The 21,659-nt window shown below is 39.7% G+C and overlaps 1 protein-coding gene across 5 annotated transcripts in view; it reads right to left on the bottom strand.

The window, feature by feature from the left end:
- pde9aa (phosphodiesterase 9aa) overlaps positions 1–21,659 on the bottom strand; it is a 144,116-nt gene that overhangs the window by 20,219 nt on the left and 102,238 nt on the right. For 4 of the 5 annotated variants that reach the window (XM_061926276.1, XM_061926275.1, XM_061926277.1 and 1 more), the window contains 5 exons: positions 18,994–19,054; positions 16,011–16,085; positions 8,514–8,600; positions 4,514–4,618; positions 3,993–4,075 (listed from right to left, as the gene is read on the bottom strand). In XM_061926276.1, the coding sequence (XP_061782260.1) occupies positions 3,993–4,075; positions 4,514–4,618; positions 8,514–8,600; positions 16,011–16,085; positions 18,994–19,054 (411 nt within the window). Of the gene's footprint in view, positions 1–3,992; positions 4,076–4,513; positions 4,619–8,513; positions 8,601–15,836; positions 15,912–16,010; positions 16,086–18,993; positions 19,055–21,659 lie in introns of all 5 variants that reach the window. The other variant, XM_061926274.2, reaches the window with a different exon arrangement.

The raw sequence follows: 21,659 nt of genomic DNA, 5'->3' as shown, positions 1-21,659 counted from the left end.
AAATTTTTTGCCTTTGAATTTTGTGAACTGAATATTTTTTACATCAAATTATGCAAACAATTTAATTGAACATTTTTTTCTTTAACAAAATGCGTATGTTTAAAAATTCAATGTCTTAAAATTCAGTGTCATTTCACTGTGAAGCGCCAAACTGTTTATCAGGAAGCACTTCTTGCAGTTCAGGAGTGAAAGATCATACTTAAAACGTCAGTTTGACAATCGTTTTTTTCATTGGCATTATCAATCTAAATGGAACTAAGAAAAAGAAAATATTTCAATTTGATCTTATAGTGCCAAATAAGGTAAATGTTCTTGTTTTCCTGTTTACTATTTGGCTCATTGACCAGAGTTGCATGTTTGTAGGTCAAATGTAGTAACTGTTTTAACCCAGTAGATGGGGCTATTATTAAACACCAACACAGTATCAGTGCAGTGTCAATACAGCCAGTGAGTGTGTGGCCCTTTGAGACATTTGTGATTAAGGGCTATATAAGTCAACTTTGATTGACTGATTGACTGATTGATTTACCCATCACTAGTAACTAGTATCAACATTTTAGATTTGTCTGGTTACAATATGTCTTTTTGCTATATTTGTCTTTTTAAAAAAAAAAGTGTTTATTTTATTTCTACAATGTACCACAGGCCCATAAAAAACAAGCCACTGTCCGCAAATGTCCATCTGGCTACAGTTTATACAACCCTTATTTACGGGATCATGGAGTATGATTGTCCTCTTGTCGGTGGGCCTGGTCATCTGTGGGTCCTCAGGTGGCTGTAAAGGGTCAATCCTTGATCCACAGTCCTTACTGCAGTGGGTGTATATGTGAATAATTGAATGGGGAGAGGTGGTAGTGGTGTGAAGAGCTGTTTTAGTGGCAGATCTGTCCTTCCTTTGTTACCTCTTGGTTTCCACGGAACGATGGATTTCCTTTTTTTCAGATGTGCTGTGCCTTCCTGGACCATCCCGCGCTACATATCTCTTTGTAGGGCAACTTCCTCCCAGTTATTGACGTTAAAGTGGCATTTCCTCGGGTGGGTTTTGATGTTGTCTTTTTAACACTTCTTCTGCCGCCGTTGGGTATGTTGTACCTCTGTCAGTTGTCCATACAGCATTTGTTTTGGTAGGCAGTTGTCAGGCATGTGTATGACATGACCTGTCCATCACAACTGGTGCCATTGATGGTTGTGGTGATGCTTGGGATGCTGGCTTCCTTCAGACTGCTGACGTAGGTTTGCCTATCTTCCCAACTGAACCCGAGAATCTTGCAGAGACAGCACTGGTGGTACTGCTCCAGGGCCTTCGGATGTCTGCTGTAGATGGTTCAGCTATCAGACCCGTAGAGCATAGTGAGCAGAACTACAGCTTGGCATAAAAGAAGATTAGTCATGACCTGGATGTCCCGATTCTCAAAAACTCTCTTCCTCAGCCTAGCAACAGCTTGCCTGTATGCGGTGGTGGATCTTGATATCAATGGCAGCTCTCGTGAAAAGAAGGCTGCCAAGGTAGGCGAATTGATCAAGATTTTCCAGGATGTTGTCTCCCACATAAATTGTGGGGTGTTGGTAGGGTGTATCAGCAGCTGGTTGGTATATCTAAGTTTTCTTCATGTTAATGTCAATTTCCAGGAGTTGGTAAGCTCTGTCAAATGCATCCAAAATGTTCTGGAAGTCCACTTTAGAAAGAGCAAGTAGAGCATTGCCATCTGCATACTGGAACTCTGCAATGGAAGATGTGAGCACCTTGCTTTTTGCTCTTTTGTCCGCCATATGTCTTGTACACAAACTCGACTCCCTCATGTAGGTTTTGATGCAGCCTTGCTTTACACCAGTTACAAAGTTGAAAGGCGCTGTTAAGGCCATGTCCACACGAACACAAAGTGTTTGAAAAACGCATATTTGGGGTTAAAACGATCTCCATCCACACAAGTGTAGTTTCAAAACTGTCTATGTTTACACACAAACGCATACACCTGTCATGCACATTTTGTCCAATTAGAAGCCTGAAAAACACAGCAAGAGCTGATTTGGTGGAATTACACCTCTAGTATGTTTTTTTTATATACGAGACGTACAATGACATGTACATTATCTTTAAAACCAGCCTGCAGGTACACAGAGCCCTGGTAACGTATCTTTTTTTTCAGTGTTTAAAGCATGCATGTACGCCTGTGTAGCTGAAACCCAACACTCACAGAATTATAGCATGTTTAGCAACATGGTGATTTATTACATGGGCAGTAAAGTGTACATTATTTCTAAATTCAGCACGCACTAACGAGCCAAGGAAACCCTATTGCATGTTTAAGTGCCTATATAAAGCACACGGAAACTTTCGTGGAATTATAAAGCATTTAATCATCGATATAGTGCTATAGTACATGTGCAAAGTGTATATTGTCTTCAGCATCAGTACACACTACAAGGAGGACGCTACATCATCCATACATCCATCCGTTTTCTACCGCTTGTCCCTTTCTAGGTCGCGGGGACTGTTGAAGCCTATCCCATCTGCTCTTGGGCAGAAGGCGGTGTACACCCTGGACATGCTTCACTACACACCGTAGCTCACCGGCAAATGTAAACAAACGCCATGGGTGGATCTACACCTGACATCCACTGTTATGATATCAAGTACAGCCACGTATCTAGTCGATACTACTATGATTACATCGATATTTTTTGGCATTACAACATCTTCTTTCATTTTTTTAAAATTCATATTATGTTTATAAACTCAGGAAATACGTCCCTGGACACATGAGGACTTTGAATATGACCAATGTATTATCCTGTAACGACTTAGTATCGGATTGATACCCAAATTTGTGGTATCATCCAAAACTAGCGTAAAGTATCAAACAACAGAAGAATAAGTGATTATTACATTTTAACAAAAGTGTAGACAGAACATGCTAAAAGAGAAAGTAAGCAGATATTAACAGTAAATGAACAAGTCAATTAATAATACATTTTCTACCACTTGTACTTAATAATGTAGACAAAATAATAGAATGATAAATGACACAATATGTTACTTCATATGTCAGCAGACTAATTAGGAGCCTTTGTTTGTTTACTTACTACTAAAAGACAAGTTGTCTTGTATGTTCACTATTTTATTTAAGTACTAAATTGCAATAATAAACATATGTTTAATGTACCCTAAGATTTTTTGTTCAAATAAAGCCAATAATGCAATGTTTTTGTGGTCCCCTTTATTTAGAAAAGTACCGAAAAGTACCGAAAAGTATCGAAATAATTTTGGTACCGGTACCAAAATATTGGTATCGGGACAACACTACGCAGAAATAAGTATGCGTTTATTAAGTATCCGTGTTCGTGTGGACATGGCCTCAGAGCTGGCATTTCCCACTACAGTTGCGGTCATGTCATTGTTCAACGCAAGATCTTCAGAAACTTGTTCGGGCATCCGATTTTGGACAGGGCATCACATAGAGCAGAGATGTGTGCCAGTATTTTCTCTGTTGTGGACAGGAGGAAAATCAACACATGCTAAGCAGTTGTAGCTGACTACACACAAAGATGCAGACATTGTTGGGCCATATAATCAAATCGGAACGTAGTAGGCTTTATCAGATCATGCTCAAAGACTAATAGGACAGCTCGACCTGAACAGTTGTTTTCCAATCTACAATTCTAAAAAAATGTATTAATGTTTTTTTTAATAATCAATTAAAGTCAATGATGACCGTTTGATTTTATTAAAACTATTATTGGATATACCAACTGAAACCCCAATATTTGACATCACAAAAAACTTTTTTCTCATGCATTCCATTTGTATTGCTATTTGTAAAAAAAAAAAAAAAACACATTAACTGCAATCAATATAAAGCTCCTGAGTTGTACTTTGGACAACCCTGACGTGTAGAATCCAGAATCTAATTTCTACACACACACATTGAACATGCAGATTTGCCCAATAAAAGCCAAACGTGTACATGTTGGTGTATTTGTGTGTATCTTACGTGTTGTTGTATCCAGGGTGGTCGAGGTCATGACACACAGCAGCAGTCATGAGGATCAAAACGTCCACCTGAGTGAATTTCTCCTAAACAAACATTCACTTTATTACACCTTTTAATCTCACACCAAACTACTGTATGTCATTGAAATATATGAATGCTATATACTGTATTAATGATTAAATGATCAAATTGTATGCAGTCTAAGTCTGTTTTGTGGCAATGCTTTATAATGAGACATTTTTTTCTGTGAAATATTGAAGCCTCCAGTCAACCGACTGCAAGGGAAAAAATGACGCACCTCTTCTCTTTGTTGTGTTTTTGTGTGTAAGGCCACTTTGCAATGTTGCCTTTCACTCAACTTGTTATTGAATAAAGTGAACAAAATATTGTTTTGTATTGTTGTGTTTATGAAGGCTAAACTGAGTGTGTATACATACTGTTGCTTTTTGATGAGAAATTAAGGAAACATGAAGTCTTATATATAAAGATGAAATCTCTACTAACAGCATTACATGTCTTACCTGTAGGCTGCAGAGGCAGATCATACTGTACATCATCTGGGTGACGCAGAAGCAATGGCGGAAGTTGTGGAAGGGGTTATTCCTGTAGTTGTCGTGAATACAAAGCTATAAAGAAAACATAGGTTTAAGGCATTTTCATATATTCTTTTCTTGAAGAAAAGTTGGGTTCAAAAGAGTAGGTTTGGCTCAGGTGGTGAATTAGCAACTAGAAAATTGCGGATTACATATATAGACCAGTGGCTTAGATTGCAATGTATGTATACATATATACATATACGTATATATATACATACAGTGGGGCAAAAAAGTATTTAGTCAGCCACCAATTGTGCAAGTTCTCCCACTTAAAATGATGACAGAGGTCTGTAATTTCCATCATAGGTACACTTCAACTGTGAGAGACAGAATGTGAAAAAAAAATCCAGGAATTCACATTGTAGGAATTTTAAAGAATTTATTTGTAAATTATGGTGGAAAATAAGTATTTGGTCACTTCGAACAAGGAAGATCTCTGGCTCTCACAGACCTGTAACTTCTTCTTTAAGAAGCTCTTCTGTCCTCCACTCGTTACCTGTATTAATGGCACCTGTTTGAACTGGTTATCTGTATAAAAGACACCTGTCCACAGCCTCAAACAGTCAGACTCCAAACTCCACTATGGCCAAGACCAAAGAGCTGTCGAAGGACACCAGGAAAATAATTGTAGACCTGCACCAGACTGTGAAGAGTGAATCTACAATAGGCAAGCAGCTTGGTGTGAAAAAATCAACTGTGGGAGCAATTATCAGAAAATGGAAGACATACAAGACCACTGATAATCTCCCTCGATCTGGGGCTCCACGCAAGATCTCATCCCGTGGGGTCAAAATGATCATGAGAACGGTGAGCAAAAATCCCAGAACCACACGGGGGGACCTGGTGAATGACCTGCAGAGAGCTGGGACCAAAGTAACAAAGGTTACCATCAGTAACACACTACGCCGACAGGGAATCAAATCCTGCAGTGCCAGACGTGTCCCCCTGCTTAAGCCAGTACATGTCCAGGCCCGTCTGAAGTTTGCCAGAGAGCACATGGATGATACAGCAGAGGATTGGGAGAATGTCATGTGGTCAGATGAAACCAAAATAGAACTTTTTGGTATAAACTCAACTCGTCGTGTTTGGAGGAAGAAGAATACTGAGTTGCATCCCAAGAACACCATACCTACTGTGAAGCATGGGGGTGGAAAGATCATGTTTTGGGGCTGTTTTTCTGCTAAGGGGACAGGCCGACTGATCCGTGTTAAGGAAAGAATGAATGGGGCCATGTATCGTGAGATTTTGAGCCAAAACCTCCTTCCATCAGAGAGAGCTTTGAAGATGAAACGTGGCTGGGTCTTCCAGCATGACAATGATCCCAAACACACCGCCCGGGCAACAAAGGAGTGGCTCCGTAAGAAGCATTTGAAAGTCCTGGAGTGGCCTAGCCAGTCTCCAGACCTCAACCCCATAGAAAATCTGTGGAGGGAGTTGAAAGTCCGTGTTGCTCGGCGACAGCCCCAAAACATCACTGCTCTCGAGAAGATCTGCATGGAGGAATGGGCCAAAATACCAGCTACTGTGTGTGCAAACCTGGTAAAGACCTATAGTAATTGTTTGACCTCTGTTATTGCCAACAAAGGTTATATTACAAAGTATTGAGTAGAATTTTTGTTATTGACCAAATACTTATTTTCCACCATAATTTACAAATACATTCTTTAAAAATCCTACAATGTGAATTCCTGGATTTCTTTTTCACATTCTGTCTCTCACAGTTGAAGTGTACCTATGATGAAAATTACAGACCTCTGTCATCATTTTAAGTGGGAGAACTTGCACAATTGGTGGCTGACTAAATACTTTTTTGCCCCACTGTATATATATATATATATATATATATATATATATATATATATATATATATATATATATATATATATATATATTTGTATTGTTTTGTTTTATTAAATACAAAGCTTTGTGTCGTCGTTATTGGCTGATGTCAATATTTCAACATTTTGGCTTTTACTCATTGTGTTTGTTGCCGTTTTCCCAATTTCTGCTGGTGTTTTTTGTTTGTTTTTGCAATAGATAGATGTACTTTATTGATTCCTTCAGGAGAGTTCCATCAGGAAAATTAAAATTCCAGCAGCAGTGTACAGAATTGAGATCGAATTTAAAAAGTAAAAAGTAAATAATGGGGGTATAAATGGAAACAAAATAGAAAAATATTACAATAAGAATAAAAATAAAAAGCAACAATGAGAATAAAAATATAACAGTAAAATAAGAATATAACAAGAGAAACTAGACAGTAGTGACCATGTTATGAAAAAGTATTGCATTGTTATTGTTTTGCATCCCCTGTCATCCTAGTATCCCCCATTCCCCCGAGAGAGGAGTTGTACAGTCTAATGGCGTGTGGCAATGTGCCGAGTAACGGGCCACACATGGCCCCTGTGCCGCACTTTGGCCACCACTGCTGTAGAAGCTAACTGTTTATGGTCACTGTAGTCTTAGTACCGTAGTATATTTGTTCTGGTCACACATGAGACGCAAGTCACATGGTTTTAACTAGGGATGTCCGATAATATCGGACCGCCGATATAATCGGTCGATAAATGCTTTAAAAAGAAATATCGTAAATTATCGGTATCGGTTTCAAGATTATCGGTATCGGTTTCCAAAAGTAAAATTTGTGACTTTCTAAAATGCCGCTGTGTACACGGACGCAGGAAGAAGTACGGAGTGCCAATTAATCCTTGAAGGCGCTGCCTTTGCGTACTGGCCCTGTCACATAATATCTACGGCTTGACACACGCACTCGCGAATGCAAGCATACTTGATCAACAGCCATACAGGTCACACTGAGGGTGGTCGTATAAACAACTTCAACACTATTACAAATATGAGCCACACTGTGAACCCACACCAAACAAGAATGTCCCACATTCCAAGCTGCTGTTTTGAGGCATGTTAAAAAAATAATGCACTTTGTGACTTAAATAATAAATATGGCAGTGCCATGTTGGCATTTTTTTCCATAACTTGAGTTGATTTATTTTGGAAAACCTTGTTACATTGTTCAATGCATCCAGCGGGGCATCACAACAAAATTAGGCATAATAATGTGTTAATTCCACCACTGTATATATCGGTATCGGTTGATATTGGCATATTATGAGTTGGACAATATCGGAATATCGGATATCGGCAAAAAAGCCATTACCTAGTTTTAACGTCAGCATTAGAATTAGTAAAATCAGCTGTTCACATGGCGGGTTTTTCCTTTGTGATAAAGAAGGGATAAACACGGAGTCCTTCTATGGCTGCCGCCTTGTTTTATAATATATTACTGCCTTTGCACATGTCAATGTTTAGTTTTGTATTTACAATGAATAAACACAAAATCCGTACTTGGGCGCAATGTTCACGGAATCTCGTATGCTTCATCCTCACCCATCATAGGTGGATGATGATGGTCATGGACTCGTGGTTGAGGGAAGAGTTGTTTGATGTTGGATGCTAGAAAAAGTCAGATTTGCTGCAACACTCAGTGAGACATTCAGTTGCAGCGCGTTGTTTTATGAGCACGTCATGCAATGTGCATTTGCAAGACGAGCGGGTGTAGAGCGCGGCTGCACTTGCAGTGTGCGGGCGTGGTGTCTAGAGCCGAGGGATCTGAGGCTGAAGAGAGGCAGAGGCGTGCGTGTTTTTGGGGGTTAAAATGCATGCTTGTTTGCGGGTCTGTTGGTCATTCTCCGATTGGGGGTGTCATTGATGTCATATTAATCATTTTTTTTGTCTAATATTTTCGCGACTGACCGGTAGGGTTCAAAAGATTGACCAGTCGCGATCGACGGGTTGGCGACCTCGGCATTGAAGGGATATCAGTCTATGGAGAGTATTTAGGACTACTACTCGTTTTGGACTGATGATATTTTCATTTGTTTATTGATACTGCTTGTATGTTTCTTACCAGCCATCTCTTCAGTGTAATAGGGTTTATGTTGAAGTCTTTGACCAAACCCAGATCATGGTACATATGTTCCAGACAGCTCAACATCTGCAAGAAAGAAAATCATGGTTTCGTCATACATTATTTTATGTATAATACTGTGCCATTGTGATATTGTCAATTTCCATGTAACTCTGGTAGTTACTACATATAAACCAGGTACAGATACATGCTGGTCAAACAAATACCTTGTTATAAATGACCAGGACCTATGCATAGATTGTCTTACTTCTTATCTAACCACGTTCCCTTCATAGATGAATGATAGGTGGTGGTCGGAGGGGCCGTTGGCGCAAATTGCAGCCACGCTTCCGTCAGTCTACCCCAGGGCAGCTGTGGCTATGAAAGTAGCTTACCACCACCAGGTGTGAATGATTGATGGGTTCTACATGTAAAGCGACTTTGGGTACTTAGAAAAGCGCTATATAAATCTTAGTTATTATTATTATTGTTATTATAGCTGGTTATCAGTCAACATTTTCTATTCTGTTGCCTATTATATTATATATTATTTAAACCTAGAACCTTCTTGTCACTAGGCAACAGTGCAAAACACTCATCTGCTGAGCTTGCTGTGTACCTGTTGATTCGTGAAAAATATATTTCCATTATTAAAACATCTGGGGCCTCATGTATTAAGTGTGTGTACACACAAAAACTTGGCGTATGCATGTATTCACGGCTAAGTTGAGATGTTTTAACAGTGAACTGAACGTGGAAATGTGCAGTGCTTCACATCAACTTCATGGTTCACATATGCACAAATTGTACATGCTGTGGATACTTTGATAACACACATAGGTGGTAGTTGGGGCTTTGCCAACATTTTATTTCAACAATGTAAAAGACTGAGGCAAGAACACCAAATTCACTTTTTTGCCAATGCATTTAATTTTTATATTCATATTTGTGATAGCGTCTATAACTTTATCGAGGCCAGCAGTCCCCAAACTTATTGACTTGGGTGCCACATGAGATTAAAAGAATATGATCTGCGGCCTGGGTGTGTATATATATATATATATATATATATATATATATATGCACACGCACACATACTGTATATGCATATATATGTGTATATGTATATATACATATATATGTATATATACATACATATGTTAGGTCAGGAAAAAACACAAGAGGCTATATCATCCCTACAAGCCTGTTTCGCAGGTTTCCATGCTAACATATATTACGCTCTACCCCGGTATTGAGCATTGTATAACGGATAAACCACAGAAACCTTGACTATATATATATACAGGTAAAAGCCAGTAAATTAGAATATTTTGAAAAACTTGATTTATTTCAGTAATTGCATTCAAAAGGTGTAACTTGTACATTATATTTATTCATTGCACACAGACTGATGCATTCAAATGTTTATTTCATTTAATTTTGATGATTTGAAGTGGCAACAAATGAAAATCCAAAATTCCGTGTGTCACAAAATTAGAATATTACTTAAGGCTAATACAAAAAAGGGATTTTTAGAAATGTTGGCCAACTGAAAAGTATGAAAATGAAAAATATGAGCATGTACAATACTCAATACTTGGTTGGAGCTCCTTTTGCCTCAATTACTGCGTTAATGCGGCGTGGCATGGAGTCGATGAGTTTCTGGCACTGCTCAGGTGTTATGAGAGCCCAGGTTGCTCTGATAGTGGCCTTCAACTCTTCTGCGTTTTTGGGTCTGGCATTCTGCATCTTCCTTTTCACAATACCCCACAGATTTTCTATGGGGCTAAGGTCAGGGGAGTTGGCGGGCCAATTTAGAACAGAAATACCATCGTCCGTAAACCAGGCACGGGTAGATTTTGCGCTGTGTGCAGGCGCCAAGTCCTGTTGGAACTTGAAATCTCCATCTCCATAGAGCAGGTCAGCAGCAGGAAGCATGAAGTGCTCTAAAACTTGCTGGTAGACGGCTGCGTTGACCCTGGATCTCAGGAAACAGAGTGGACCGACACCAGCAGATGACATGGCACCCCAAACCATCACTGATGGTGGAAACTTTACACTAGACTTCAGGCAACGTGGATCCTGTGCCTCTCCTGTCTTCCTCCAGACTCTGGGACCTCGATTTCCAAAGGAAATGCAAAATTTGCATGGTTGGGTGATGGTTTGGGGTGCCATGTCATCTGCTGGTGTCGGTCCACTCTGTTTCCTGAGATCCAGGGTCAACGCAGCCGTCTACCAGCAAGTTTTAGAGCACTTCATGCTTCCTGCTGCTGACCTGCTCTATGGAGATGGAGATTTCAAGTTCCAACAGGACTTGGCGCCTGCACACAGCGCAAAATCTACCCGTGCCTGGTTTACGGACCATGGTATTTCTGTTCTAAATTGGCCCGCCAACTCCCCTGACCTTAGCCCCATAGAAAATCTGTGGGGTATTGTGAAAAGGAAGATGCAGAATGCCAGACCCAAAAACGCAGAAGAGTTGAAGGCCACTATCAGAGCAACCTGGGCTCTCATAACACCTGAGCAGTGCCAGAAACACATCGACTCCATGCCACGCCGCATTAACGCAGTAATTGAGGCAAAAGGAGCTCCAACCAAGTATTGAGTATTGTACATGCTCATATCTTTCATTTTCATACTTTTCAGTTGGCCAACATTTCTAAAAATCCCTTTTTTGTATTAGTCTTAAGTAATATTCTAATTTTGTGACACACGGAATTTTGGATTTTCATTTGTTGCCACTTCAAATCATCAAAATTAAATTAAATAAACATTTGAATGCATCAGTCTGTGTGCAATGAATAAATATAATGTACAAGTTACACCTTTTGAATGCAATTACTGAAATAAATCAAGTTTTTCAAAATATTCTAATTTACTGGCTTTTACCTGTATATATATGTATATAAACATACATACATATATATATGTATATATACATACATACATATACATACATATATATACACATATACATATATACATACATATATATACATACATACATACATACATATATATACATACATACATACATACATACATACATACATACATACATACATACATACATACATACATACATACATACATACATACATACATACATATATATATATATATATATATATATATATATATATATATATATATATATATATACATATAAATATAAAATGCGTCACGTCGAAGTGTGTAGAATGTTTTACCCATACAGCTTGGTAATGGACTTAAATGGGTGATTATGTTTTTTTGTTGTGTGGTTCTGTACAACATATTAACTTTCTAGGTTGGTTTTTAATTAATCAGGCCATGGGTGGGAAAGGCTGTCTGAATGGTCCCTATGTGTTGCTTCTATGCACTTTATGATCCTGATGTAATGCCCATGTTCAATGCCTAACAAAACTAATATATAGATAGATAGATAGATAGATAGATAGATAGATAGATAGATAGATAGATAGATAGATAGATAGATAGATAGATAGTACTTTATTGATTCATTCAGGAGAGTTCCCTCAGGAAAATTACTAGCAGCACATTAGCAACAATTAAAGTTTAATATTGTCAAATACTAACATGGGACCCTCCCGTAGGTCGAATTGTAAATGCTGGCGAGCCGCGGGCTGTAGTTTGGGGAGCCCTAATCTACGCAATCATTTTGCCACTTTTTGCGGTCGCAATGTGTTCTTGTGACTCTTGTGACACCTCTTCTAAAGTTTTACGTATCATTGCAGCGACTATCTTTTCAAACGGGGTGAGCATTACTTTATCACCGGTGCCATCACCTGTTTTGGCCACATCCATCTTCTTCTTCACCTTCCTGATGTAGTACCACTTATTTCCTATTTGCTTCTGTGTGCGGTTCTCTGACTCCACACCCTTGCACACTTTATCCGACTCAACCCACTTTTGCCAGTGAACAGTGTGCCAAAAATAATATTTTGGCGTGCCTTTACTTCAGCAAGAAGCACCTCCAACTCCCTGCGGGTAAATTCCTTCTTTTTCACGATCTTGTGCCTTATCTTTGTTTTCTGATTGTGCAGAGTGTGGGGTTTAAGGCTCATGGCGAATCTAAATATGATTTGTCTATTTAAATGGGGGTGTGGACAGGGAGTGGCCAGCTGTACTCCAACATGTGCGCTCAATTCCACGTGTATTGGAATGTAAACAAATAAACGTGATTGGATTAATGCATACTGTTTTTCAGTACAACCTCTGAACAGTTTTTTCTTTTTTCATTTTGTCACAGTGTTCTAACACAATGGGCCAGAAAAACACCCAAAAACCTAAAACCTTGTTTTTTTTACTTTGAAAATCTGCAACAGATTCTGTTCCTCTGCTCCCGTACAGCAGATATGCTACTGCATTAATAAACGCTTCTCTAGTGAGACTAAATGGTTTCATATTTTGGGTCAGTCCCTCCACGAATCCACCATGTTGCGATTGCGCTAATTCACGCAACTTCTCCACACATTTTGGCTATTTAGTGTCATTTTCGCCAATCTAATTTGTATGTTTCTAGTGTAGACGAAGCAGTAACAGCATTGTGTAACAATATATCACCTCTTAATTGCTCTAATGGCACAATTGTCAGCGCCTTGACTTCTGGTATATAAAAATTTAGCGACACACTGGCATCCTCACTTTCTATTCATATATTCATCTCACCTTCTTTTATTTAGGGTAAGACAATTAAGAACATAATTTCATTTGCAATGCTGACCTAGGAAAGAGGCAGCATTTACATGACATTGAAGTGTGATGATAATCTCATTGTCTCTCGTTTACCAACAAAAATTAGCGCTATAGATTAACAGTGCTCAAATGCTCTTAACATGCAGGTGTAAATGTGTTAAAACACAAATATATGTTTAAGATGGACAGACACTTTTCAAGCGTCAAACACATACAGAGAATGTGGGCGATAGATCAGACAGCAGACCATAAGGAAGCCTTTGATGGTGTTTCTGTCATACTTGTAATCAAATATTATTATTAGTTATAATTAATTACAACAGTTTAGTAATTTGATAATGAGCTCTGAGTGTGTTTTTACTGCCATCTCCTGTCTACTTTGATGTCTGTGATATAAGACAAGTAAAGCATCAATACAATATTTGTTATTAATTTACTGCTGAAATCTTGTGATTTTTGATGTTAAAGTTTACAAAGACTATTTAAAAAAATTATCAGAGGTGGGTAGAGTAGCCAGAAATTGTACTCAAGTAAGAGTACTGTTGCTTTAGAGATTCATTACTCAAGTAAAAGTAAGGAGTAGTCACCCAAATATTTACTTGAGTAAAAGTAAAAAGTATGTTGTGAAAAAACTAAAGTACTGAGTAACTGATGAGTAACCTGTTTGTTTAATGATGACGGCAACAAATAATGCACAAAAACATAAAAATAGCAATGAGCAAATTCAGAGCCAGGAATATCTCTTAAGCAACTAAAACAATAATTTTTATTAAATAATAATACATTAAAATTAAAAAAAATTAAGGCAAATTGAGGCACAATAACTTAAGAGCACCATAGGCTCAGTAGGCATTCATTGATTGATTGATTGAAACTTGTATTAGTAGATTGCACAGTACAGTACATATGCCGTACAATTGACCACTAAATGGTAACACCCCAATAAGTTTTTCAACGTTAATCAATTACTTAATAAATGACCAAGTCGAGGTGATCTACCTCATATGTACATATACATACACACACATATCATATATATATATATATATATATATATATATATATATATATATATATATATATATATACATACACACATTTATATATACAGTATATCATTTATATTTATTTATTTTGTCGTTTTTCTTCACATGTTAAAGGTGTTTTAATGAATATACATGCATGTTTAACATATAGATTCCTTTCTTTCATGAAGACAATAATATAAGTTGGTGTATTACCTGATTCTGATGACTTGCATTGATTGGAATCCAACAGTAGTGCTGATAACGTCCACATTTTCAAATGGAGGAGAAAAAAAGTTCCTCCTTTCTGTCTAATACCACATGAAAGTGGTTGGTTTTTGGCATCTTATTTGTCCAGCTTCCAAATTTGTTTTTATACACTCTACAAGAAATACATTGGCGGCAAACTCCGTAGCTTGCTAGCTTGTTTGCGCTGACTTTCGGAGACTCTTATTTTGTTAGCGTAGGCGCGATGGAGCGGCACTTTTATTGTGAAGACAGGAACTGTGCGGTCAGTCTTTAGGCTTTTGAGAGAGGTACGGTTGAAATAAAAAAGTGTCTTTTTTCCTTCACACTTTTGATTGATTGATTGAAACTTTTAGTAGATTGCACAGTACAGTACATATTCCGTACAATTGACCACTAAATGGTAACACCTGAATACGTTTTTCAACTTGTTTAAGTCGGGGTCCACGTGTGACGGTCATGTGACCGCCTGGCTCTGCTTGATTGGTGAAACAGAGTCCAACGTCACCAGTGACTGCATCTGATTGGTGAAATGGAGTCAAACTTCACCAGTGACTGCATCTGATTGGTGAAACGCAGGCATGCATAGATTCTACTTTGAAGGTCTGTCTGACAAACCAAAACAAACAAAGCGTGCATTAACAGATCGATAAAAATTAGTAGCGAGTAGCGAGCTGAATGTAGATGAATGGAGCGGAGTAAAAGTAGCGTTTCTTCTCTATAAATATACTCAAGTAAAAGTAAAAGTATGTTCCATTAAAACTACTCTTAGAAGTACAATTTATCCCAAAAGTTACTCAAGTAGATGTAACGGAGTAAATGTAGCGCGTTACTACCCACCTCTGAAAATGATGAATTCGTTAAATCTCAAGTACATTCAATGTTAATGGGAAAAAAGCCTCAAAACATCACAACTTTTGTCGCAACTTTCTCAAAAAGTTTCTACAAATTCAAAACCTAGCAATAACATGAAGGGAATGTTGGGTTATGTTTGGTGGGATAAATGAAAAGCTTTGACTTCTTGCTTGTCTTTGATATTTTCCAAATTTAAGTGCATTTGGTTAAAATTTACTTCCGTTTTCCTAAAGATGTTTTTTATTGAGCTTTTGGCTGGGGTTTTTCCAGTTACATGGATATATGATATGCATATACTGATACAAGTGTCGCGTAGCAATTACCATAGCAACACAGACGCAACCGGTAATGGGGTCCAGCGGTTTTAAAGAGTTGAATATACAAAAATGTATTTAAATGAAACACATTTGAACAATCAATTTTTACAGTGTCACGCGTGATGGATCATTGGTAGTCTTACCTGAATAATTGTTCAATGATACAGACAAAACAGTCTCACCTCATTAGGCTCCCACTGCCAAGCATCGAATGTAGGCAATCTAAGAGCTTCTACTGTCTCCTTAGACAAATGATACTACACACAGACACACACAAACAGGAGCAGAGAGCAGGGGACACAGGAAGAAGAGAAACGGGAGTTTTGGGTCAGATAGGCTCAGCAAAGACGTCTTACCTCATTGGCCTCCCAGAGCCAGACGTCAAAGGCGGGTTTTTTGAGGGCATCAATGGTCTGTTGTGACAGCATGTACTGTAGACAACAGAGCTCCCAGTTAACCCTGTACACCTCTGCCTGGCTTGGGGGCACAGCTCTACAAAACACTCAATGATTTTGAGTGAGAAAGCCAATATTTGACTAGTCACATTGCATTGATCCACCACAAAGAAGAATGTTTTTCATTTGTGTCAAATCTTAGTTTCTCACAAAGTGAACGCACCCCTCAAGTTTCAGCAAAAATATTATTTTACTGTATCATCTCAAGGGACATTCCTATATCATGCATTGTTGGATATAGATTAAGTCAGTTTACACCTTAAAGACAGTACAGATTTACTGTCCTTTAAAAATAAATCAACAGGAAGCCATCATTGTGTAAATAGCTGGCAACAAGTGAGTAGACCTCACAGAGTCCACATAGTGTAAATGTTTAGTGTGAGCAGTGAGCACCATCATAGTAGTGCCTTATTCCTGTTGGCCATGGAATCGAGCAGAGCAACACAGGTTGTTGCTTGAACTCTTTTTCATACTTGTTCACACACAGTATCGGATTGATACCACAAATTGCAGTACCGTCCATTTCTATTCGGCACACCTGTGTTGCAAGTTATTGAACAATAATTAGTTATGTTGAGTAATTTTTAGTAGACAGTAAATTATTACTCCTATACAAGCTGTACACTGACCTTTATTATGTATATCCAAGTTTCTTTTTGATAGTATTGTCCCTTAAGAAGATATACTGTGCTGTGTAATAATAAAAGTTGCTGAAATGTGAGGATTGTAATCACCTTTGTGAGAAACTGTATCTGTTATATTACCATGGCAGTCATACTTACTGTGTAATGTGACAATCACTACTGAATAAGAAAGTCAGTGGCTTTATCTCTTTTTTTACCCCCAATATGCTTTATTTGCCACAATTAATACCACCTCTTATTTGGATTGTTATTTATACTCAATTTCATTATATAATTCTGTCTACATGATTAGGAAGCAACAATAGAACAAAAAAGAACATGAAACCGTAATTACCACATGGGCGAGAGTGATGCAATAACCATAATTAGCATTTAGCATAATGACACATTTCCACAGCTGGCTTGGAGCTCAAAGTACAAGAAATATGGCATATATGCTGTTTATGCTTATTCGTGCCCCTACTTTGTGGTAAATAAATATTTTTGGCTGCTGATTCTGTAAGTTTAAGCCCTTACAAAGATACAATATCAAATCCAAAATTAATTAGTATTTGATTGAGTGTAGGGATGTAACAATAAGAAAATGTCATATCACGGTTATTTTGAACAAAATTATATCCCGGTTATTATTATCTTTGATTAGTATTGTTGAATGTGCTCAAAAAGTATCTACACACACACTCAAATCTATCAACCATTTTTTTTTAAATAAATAAATAAACAGACACAAAATACTTTCCTTGACAGAATAAATAAATATTGTTCTGGCTTCTGAATAATCCCAACTACACAGAACCCATAAAAACTTTATTAAATCCTACAAAGAAACGTTACTCTTTGTACGATCATTCCCAAAGGTTCCGGTTATCTTGGTTGCTTTGCATAAAGTCATGATTTTTCTAAAATGTGCTCCAAATGAGACAAACTTGCGTACATCACCTAAAATTGTCAATTGCTCGAACACATTCCTCTTTGAGATCTTACAATTTAGATTTTGCAGAGTGCCATACTCTCTGAACTTCCAAAATCAGAAAAAAAAAAATCGGCTTTTTAATAGAGCACGACAACACCCACATTTTGGGTATTGCTCCAATACCGAGTAAATAGTCAGGGGCAGGATTGGTCATACCATTGCTGATACTTAAAATGTTGAAGCTCATTTACCAACTGAATTTTTGATCACAATTATAATCAGATAAAAACAAAGGATGGTGGTGTAACAATATCAATTACATTTTTATATTACTTCCTACTATTGGTTTTGATTTATATCCTTTAGGTTTTGCCCTTAAAGTCATCCTGTGTCCAGGAATATATTTCCTGAGTTTTTAAACAATAAGAAAAACTACGATTTTTTTGACAATAAAAGATAGATAGATCTCCGAGAGAAACATTACAAAAAATATTGATCTAACCACTGTAGTATCGACATCATGCGGATATTATACCTAGTATCATTATTGTAAAATATGTATCGATCCGCCCACCTTTATTTACATTTAAGAGCTCTAACTCACGATCAGTGGTTAGCATATTTTGTTACGGTGTGTAGTGTAGCATGTTTAGCTATTGCTCGTCCTCCTATGATAATGATACATGTAGAACCCTCAGTTTATTTGCCGCCATGGAGGCGAGGATTGCTGACTTAAAAGCGGCTTTGCACTGTGGGACATTAGTCGCTAGCGAGGAAACTACATTGCTTTGAGGGTGCGGCTGTTTGCTTTTCGTTGTCAAATTTGCGGGACACAGCTAAAATGATATAACAATAATATGAAAAGCTCTATTGATAGCCAAATTTATATAATTTTCCTCGTATATTGTCTAAACTCTTCTGTTAATCGTTACATCCCTTGTTAACCGTGGTTGTAGACATAAAATGTGAGAGCCAAAAGAGCCATTTCTACAAAAAATGGGCAGTTTATGTTGACGTGTTGTAGTATTGACTTTATCCTTATAACTCAGCAGTGTGGTACAGCAACATTACTGTCAAGATCTGTCAGAGAGCAGTATATCTGGCAGAAGTCACAAGATATGTGCAAGCAATGGTTCGTCATGTGGACATAAGCAGGTTCCACTGTACTATCAAACAACATCATTTCTACTGTGTATACAGTACATGTCTTTAGATCATGTTATTTTTGCCATGAACTCACTTGTATAGTTTTCAATAAAAACTGCCTCCAACTTGACTTCTCTGTCAAACTGAAAAATTAATGAACAGAGAGTGAGCGGCAGCTTACCTTGGGATAGGAGGGTACATCCCTGCGAGGAGTTAGCTTCTTTATGTCTTCGAAGAAGTTACTACAGAATCAACATAGAAAAATGTAGCTCAGTGAGAAAAATATATTAAGAATACTACAACAGTAATAAGAGATTCATCCATCCATCCATCCATCTTCTTCCGCTTATCCGAGGTCGGGTCGCGGGGGCAGCAGCCTAAGCAGGGAAGCCCAGACTTTCCTCTCCCCAGCCACTTCGTCCAGCTCCTCCCGGGGGATCCCGAGGCGTTCCCAGGCCAGCCGGGAGACATAGTCTTCCCAACGTGTCCTGGGTCTTCCCCGTGGCCTCCTATCGGTTGGACGTGCCCTAAACACCTCCCGAGGGAGGCGTTCGGGTGGCATCCTGACCAGATGCCCGAACCACCTCATCTGGCTCCTCTCGATGTGGAGGAGCAGTGGCTTTACTCTGAGCTGCCCCCGGATGGCAGAGCTTCTCACCCTATCTCTAAGGGAGAGCCCCGCCACCCGGCGGAGGGAACTCATTTCGGCCGCCTGTACCCGTGATCTTGTCCTTTCGGTCATAACCCAAAGCTCATGACCATAGGTGAGGATGGGAACGTAGATCGACCGGTAAATTGAGAGCTCTGCCTTCCGGCTCAGCTCCTTCTTCACCACAACGGATCGATACAGCGTCCGCATTACTGAAGACACCGCACCGATCCGCCTGTCGATCTCACGATCCACTTTTCCCTCACTCCTGAACAAGACTCCTAGGTACTTGAACTCCTCCACTTGGGGCAGAGTCTCCTCCCCAACCCGGAGATGGCACTCCACCCTTTTCCGGGCCAGAACCATGGACTCGGACTTGGAGGTGCTGATTCTCATCCCAGTCGCTTCACACTCGGCTGCGAACTGATCCAGTGAGAGCTGAAGATCCTGGCCAGATGAAGCCATCAGGACCACATCATCTGCAAAAAGCAGAGACCTAATCCTGCAGCCACCAAACCGGATCCCCTCAACGCCTTGACTGCGCCTAGAAATTCTGTCCATAAAAGTTATGAACAGAATCGGTGACAAAGGGCAGCCTTGGTGGAGTCCAACCCTCACTGGAAACGTGTCCGACTTACTGCCGGCAATGCGGACCAAGCTCTGACACTGATCGTACAGGGAGCGGACAGCCACAATCAGACAGTCCGATACCCCATACTCTCTGAGCACTCCCCACAGGACCCCCCGAGGGACACGGTCAAATGCCTTCTCCAAGTCCACAAAGCACATGTAGACTGGTTGGGCAAACTCCCATGCACCCTCAAGGACCCTGCCGAGAGTATAGAGCTGGTCCACAGTTCCACAACCAGGACGAAAACCACACTGTTCCTCCTGAATCCGAGGTTCGACTATCCGGCGTAGCCTTCTCTCCAGTACACCTGAATAGACCTTACCGGGAAGGCTGAGGAGTGTAATCCCATGATAGTTGGAACACACCCTCCGGTTCCCCTTCTTAAAGAGAGGAACCACCACCCCCGGTCTGCCAATCCAGAGGTACCGCCCCCGATGTCCACGCGATGCTGCAGAGTCTTGTCAACCAAGAAATCCCCACAGCATCCAGAGCCTTAAGAAACTCCGGGCGGGTCTCATCCACCCCCGGAGCCTTGCCACCGAGGAGCTTTTTAACTACCTCAGCAACCTCAGCCCCAGAAATAGGAGAGCCCACCACAGATTCCCCAGGCACTGCTTCCTCATAGGAAGACGTGTTGGTGGGATTGAGGAGGTCTTTGAAGTATTCCCTCCACCGATCCACAACATCCGCAGTCGAGGTTAGCAAAACACCAGCCGCACCATACACGGTGTTGACAGTGCACTGCTTCCCCTTCCTGAGGCGGCGGATGGTGGTCCAGAATCGCTTCGAAGCCGTCCGGAAGTCGTTTTCCATGGCCTTGCCGAACTCCTCCCATGTCCGAGTTTTTGCCTCTGCGACCACTGAAGCCGCACACCGCTTGGCCTGTCGGTACCTGTCCACTGCCTCTGGAGTCCTATGAGCCAAAAGAACCCGATAGGACTCCTTCTTCAGCTTGACGGCATCCCTCACCGTCGGTGTCCACCAACGGGTTCTAGGATTACCGCCACGTCAGGCACCAACTACCTTGCGGCCACAGCTCCAATCAGCCGCCTCGACAATAGAGGTGCGGAACATGGTCCACTCGGACTCAATGTCCAGCACCTCCCTCGTGACATGTTCAAAGTTCTTCCGGAGGTGGGAATTGAAACTCTCTCTGACGGGAGACTCTGCCAGACGTTCCCAGCAGACCCTCACAATGCGTTTGGGCCTGCCAGGTCTGTCCGGCATCCTCCCCCACCATCGCAGCCAACTCACCACCAGGTGGTGATCGGTAGAAAGCTCCGCCCCTAGAATCTCTTATTACAACAGTAATAAGAGATTCTATACATTTAAAATCAACATACTGTAGTTCCATTGTCCACACTAACTCCTTTGATTTCCAAAAATGTACACTAACATTTGGAGTATTTGTTAGGCCCTTTTTCACCGCAGGAACTTTTAAAGGAACTTTCCTCTTTTACCCGGGTAAATAAAGTTCCCCCTGTGTTTCCACCAAAAACTACTCAGGTAGATTTAGTTCTTTAATGACTTTCTGGAGTTCCTGCACGCTAGTTAGGACTTTTAGAAG

This window comes from Nerophis lumbriciformis, linkage group LG31 (assembly GCF_033978685.3).
Source record: "Nerophis lumbriciformis linkage group LG31, RoL_Nlum_v2.1, whole genome shotgun sequence".
In the NCBI taxonomy this organism is placed as follows: Eukaryota; Metazoa; Chordata; class Actinopteri; order Syngnathiformes; family Syngnathidae; genus Nerophis; species Nerophis lumbriciformis.
Note: the sequence above shows the minus strand (reverse complement) of the source record. Positions and strands in the feature narration are given on the sequence as shown.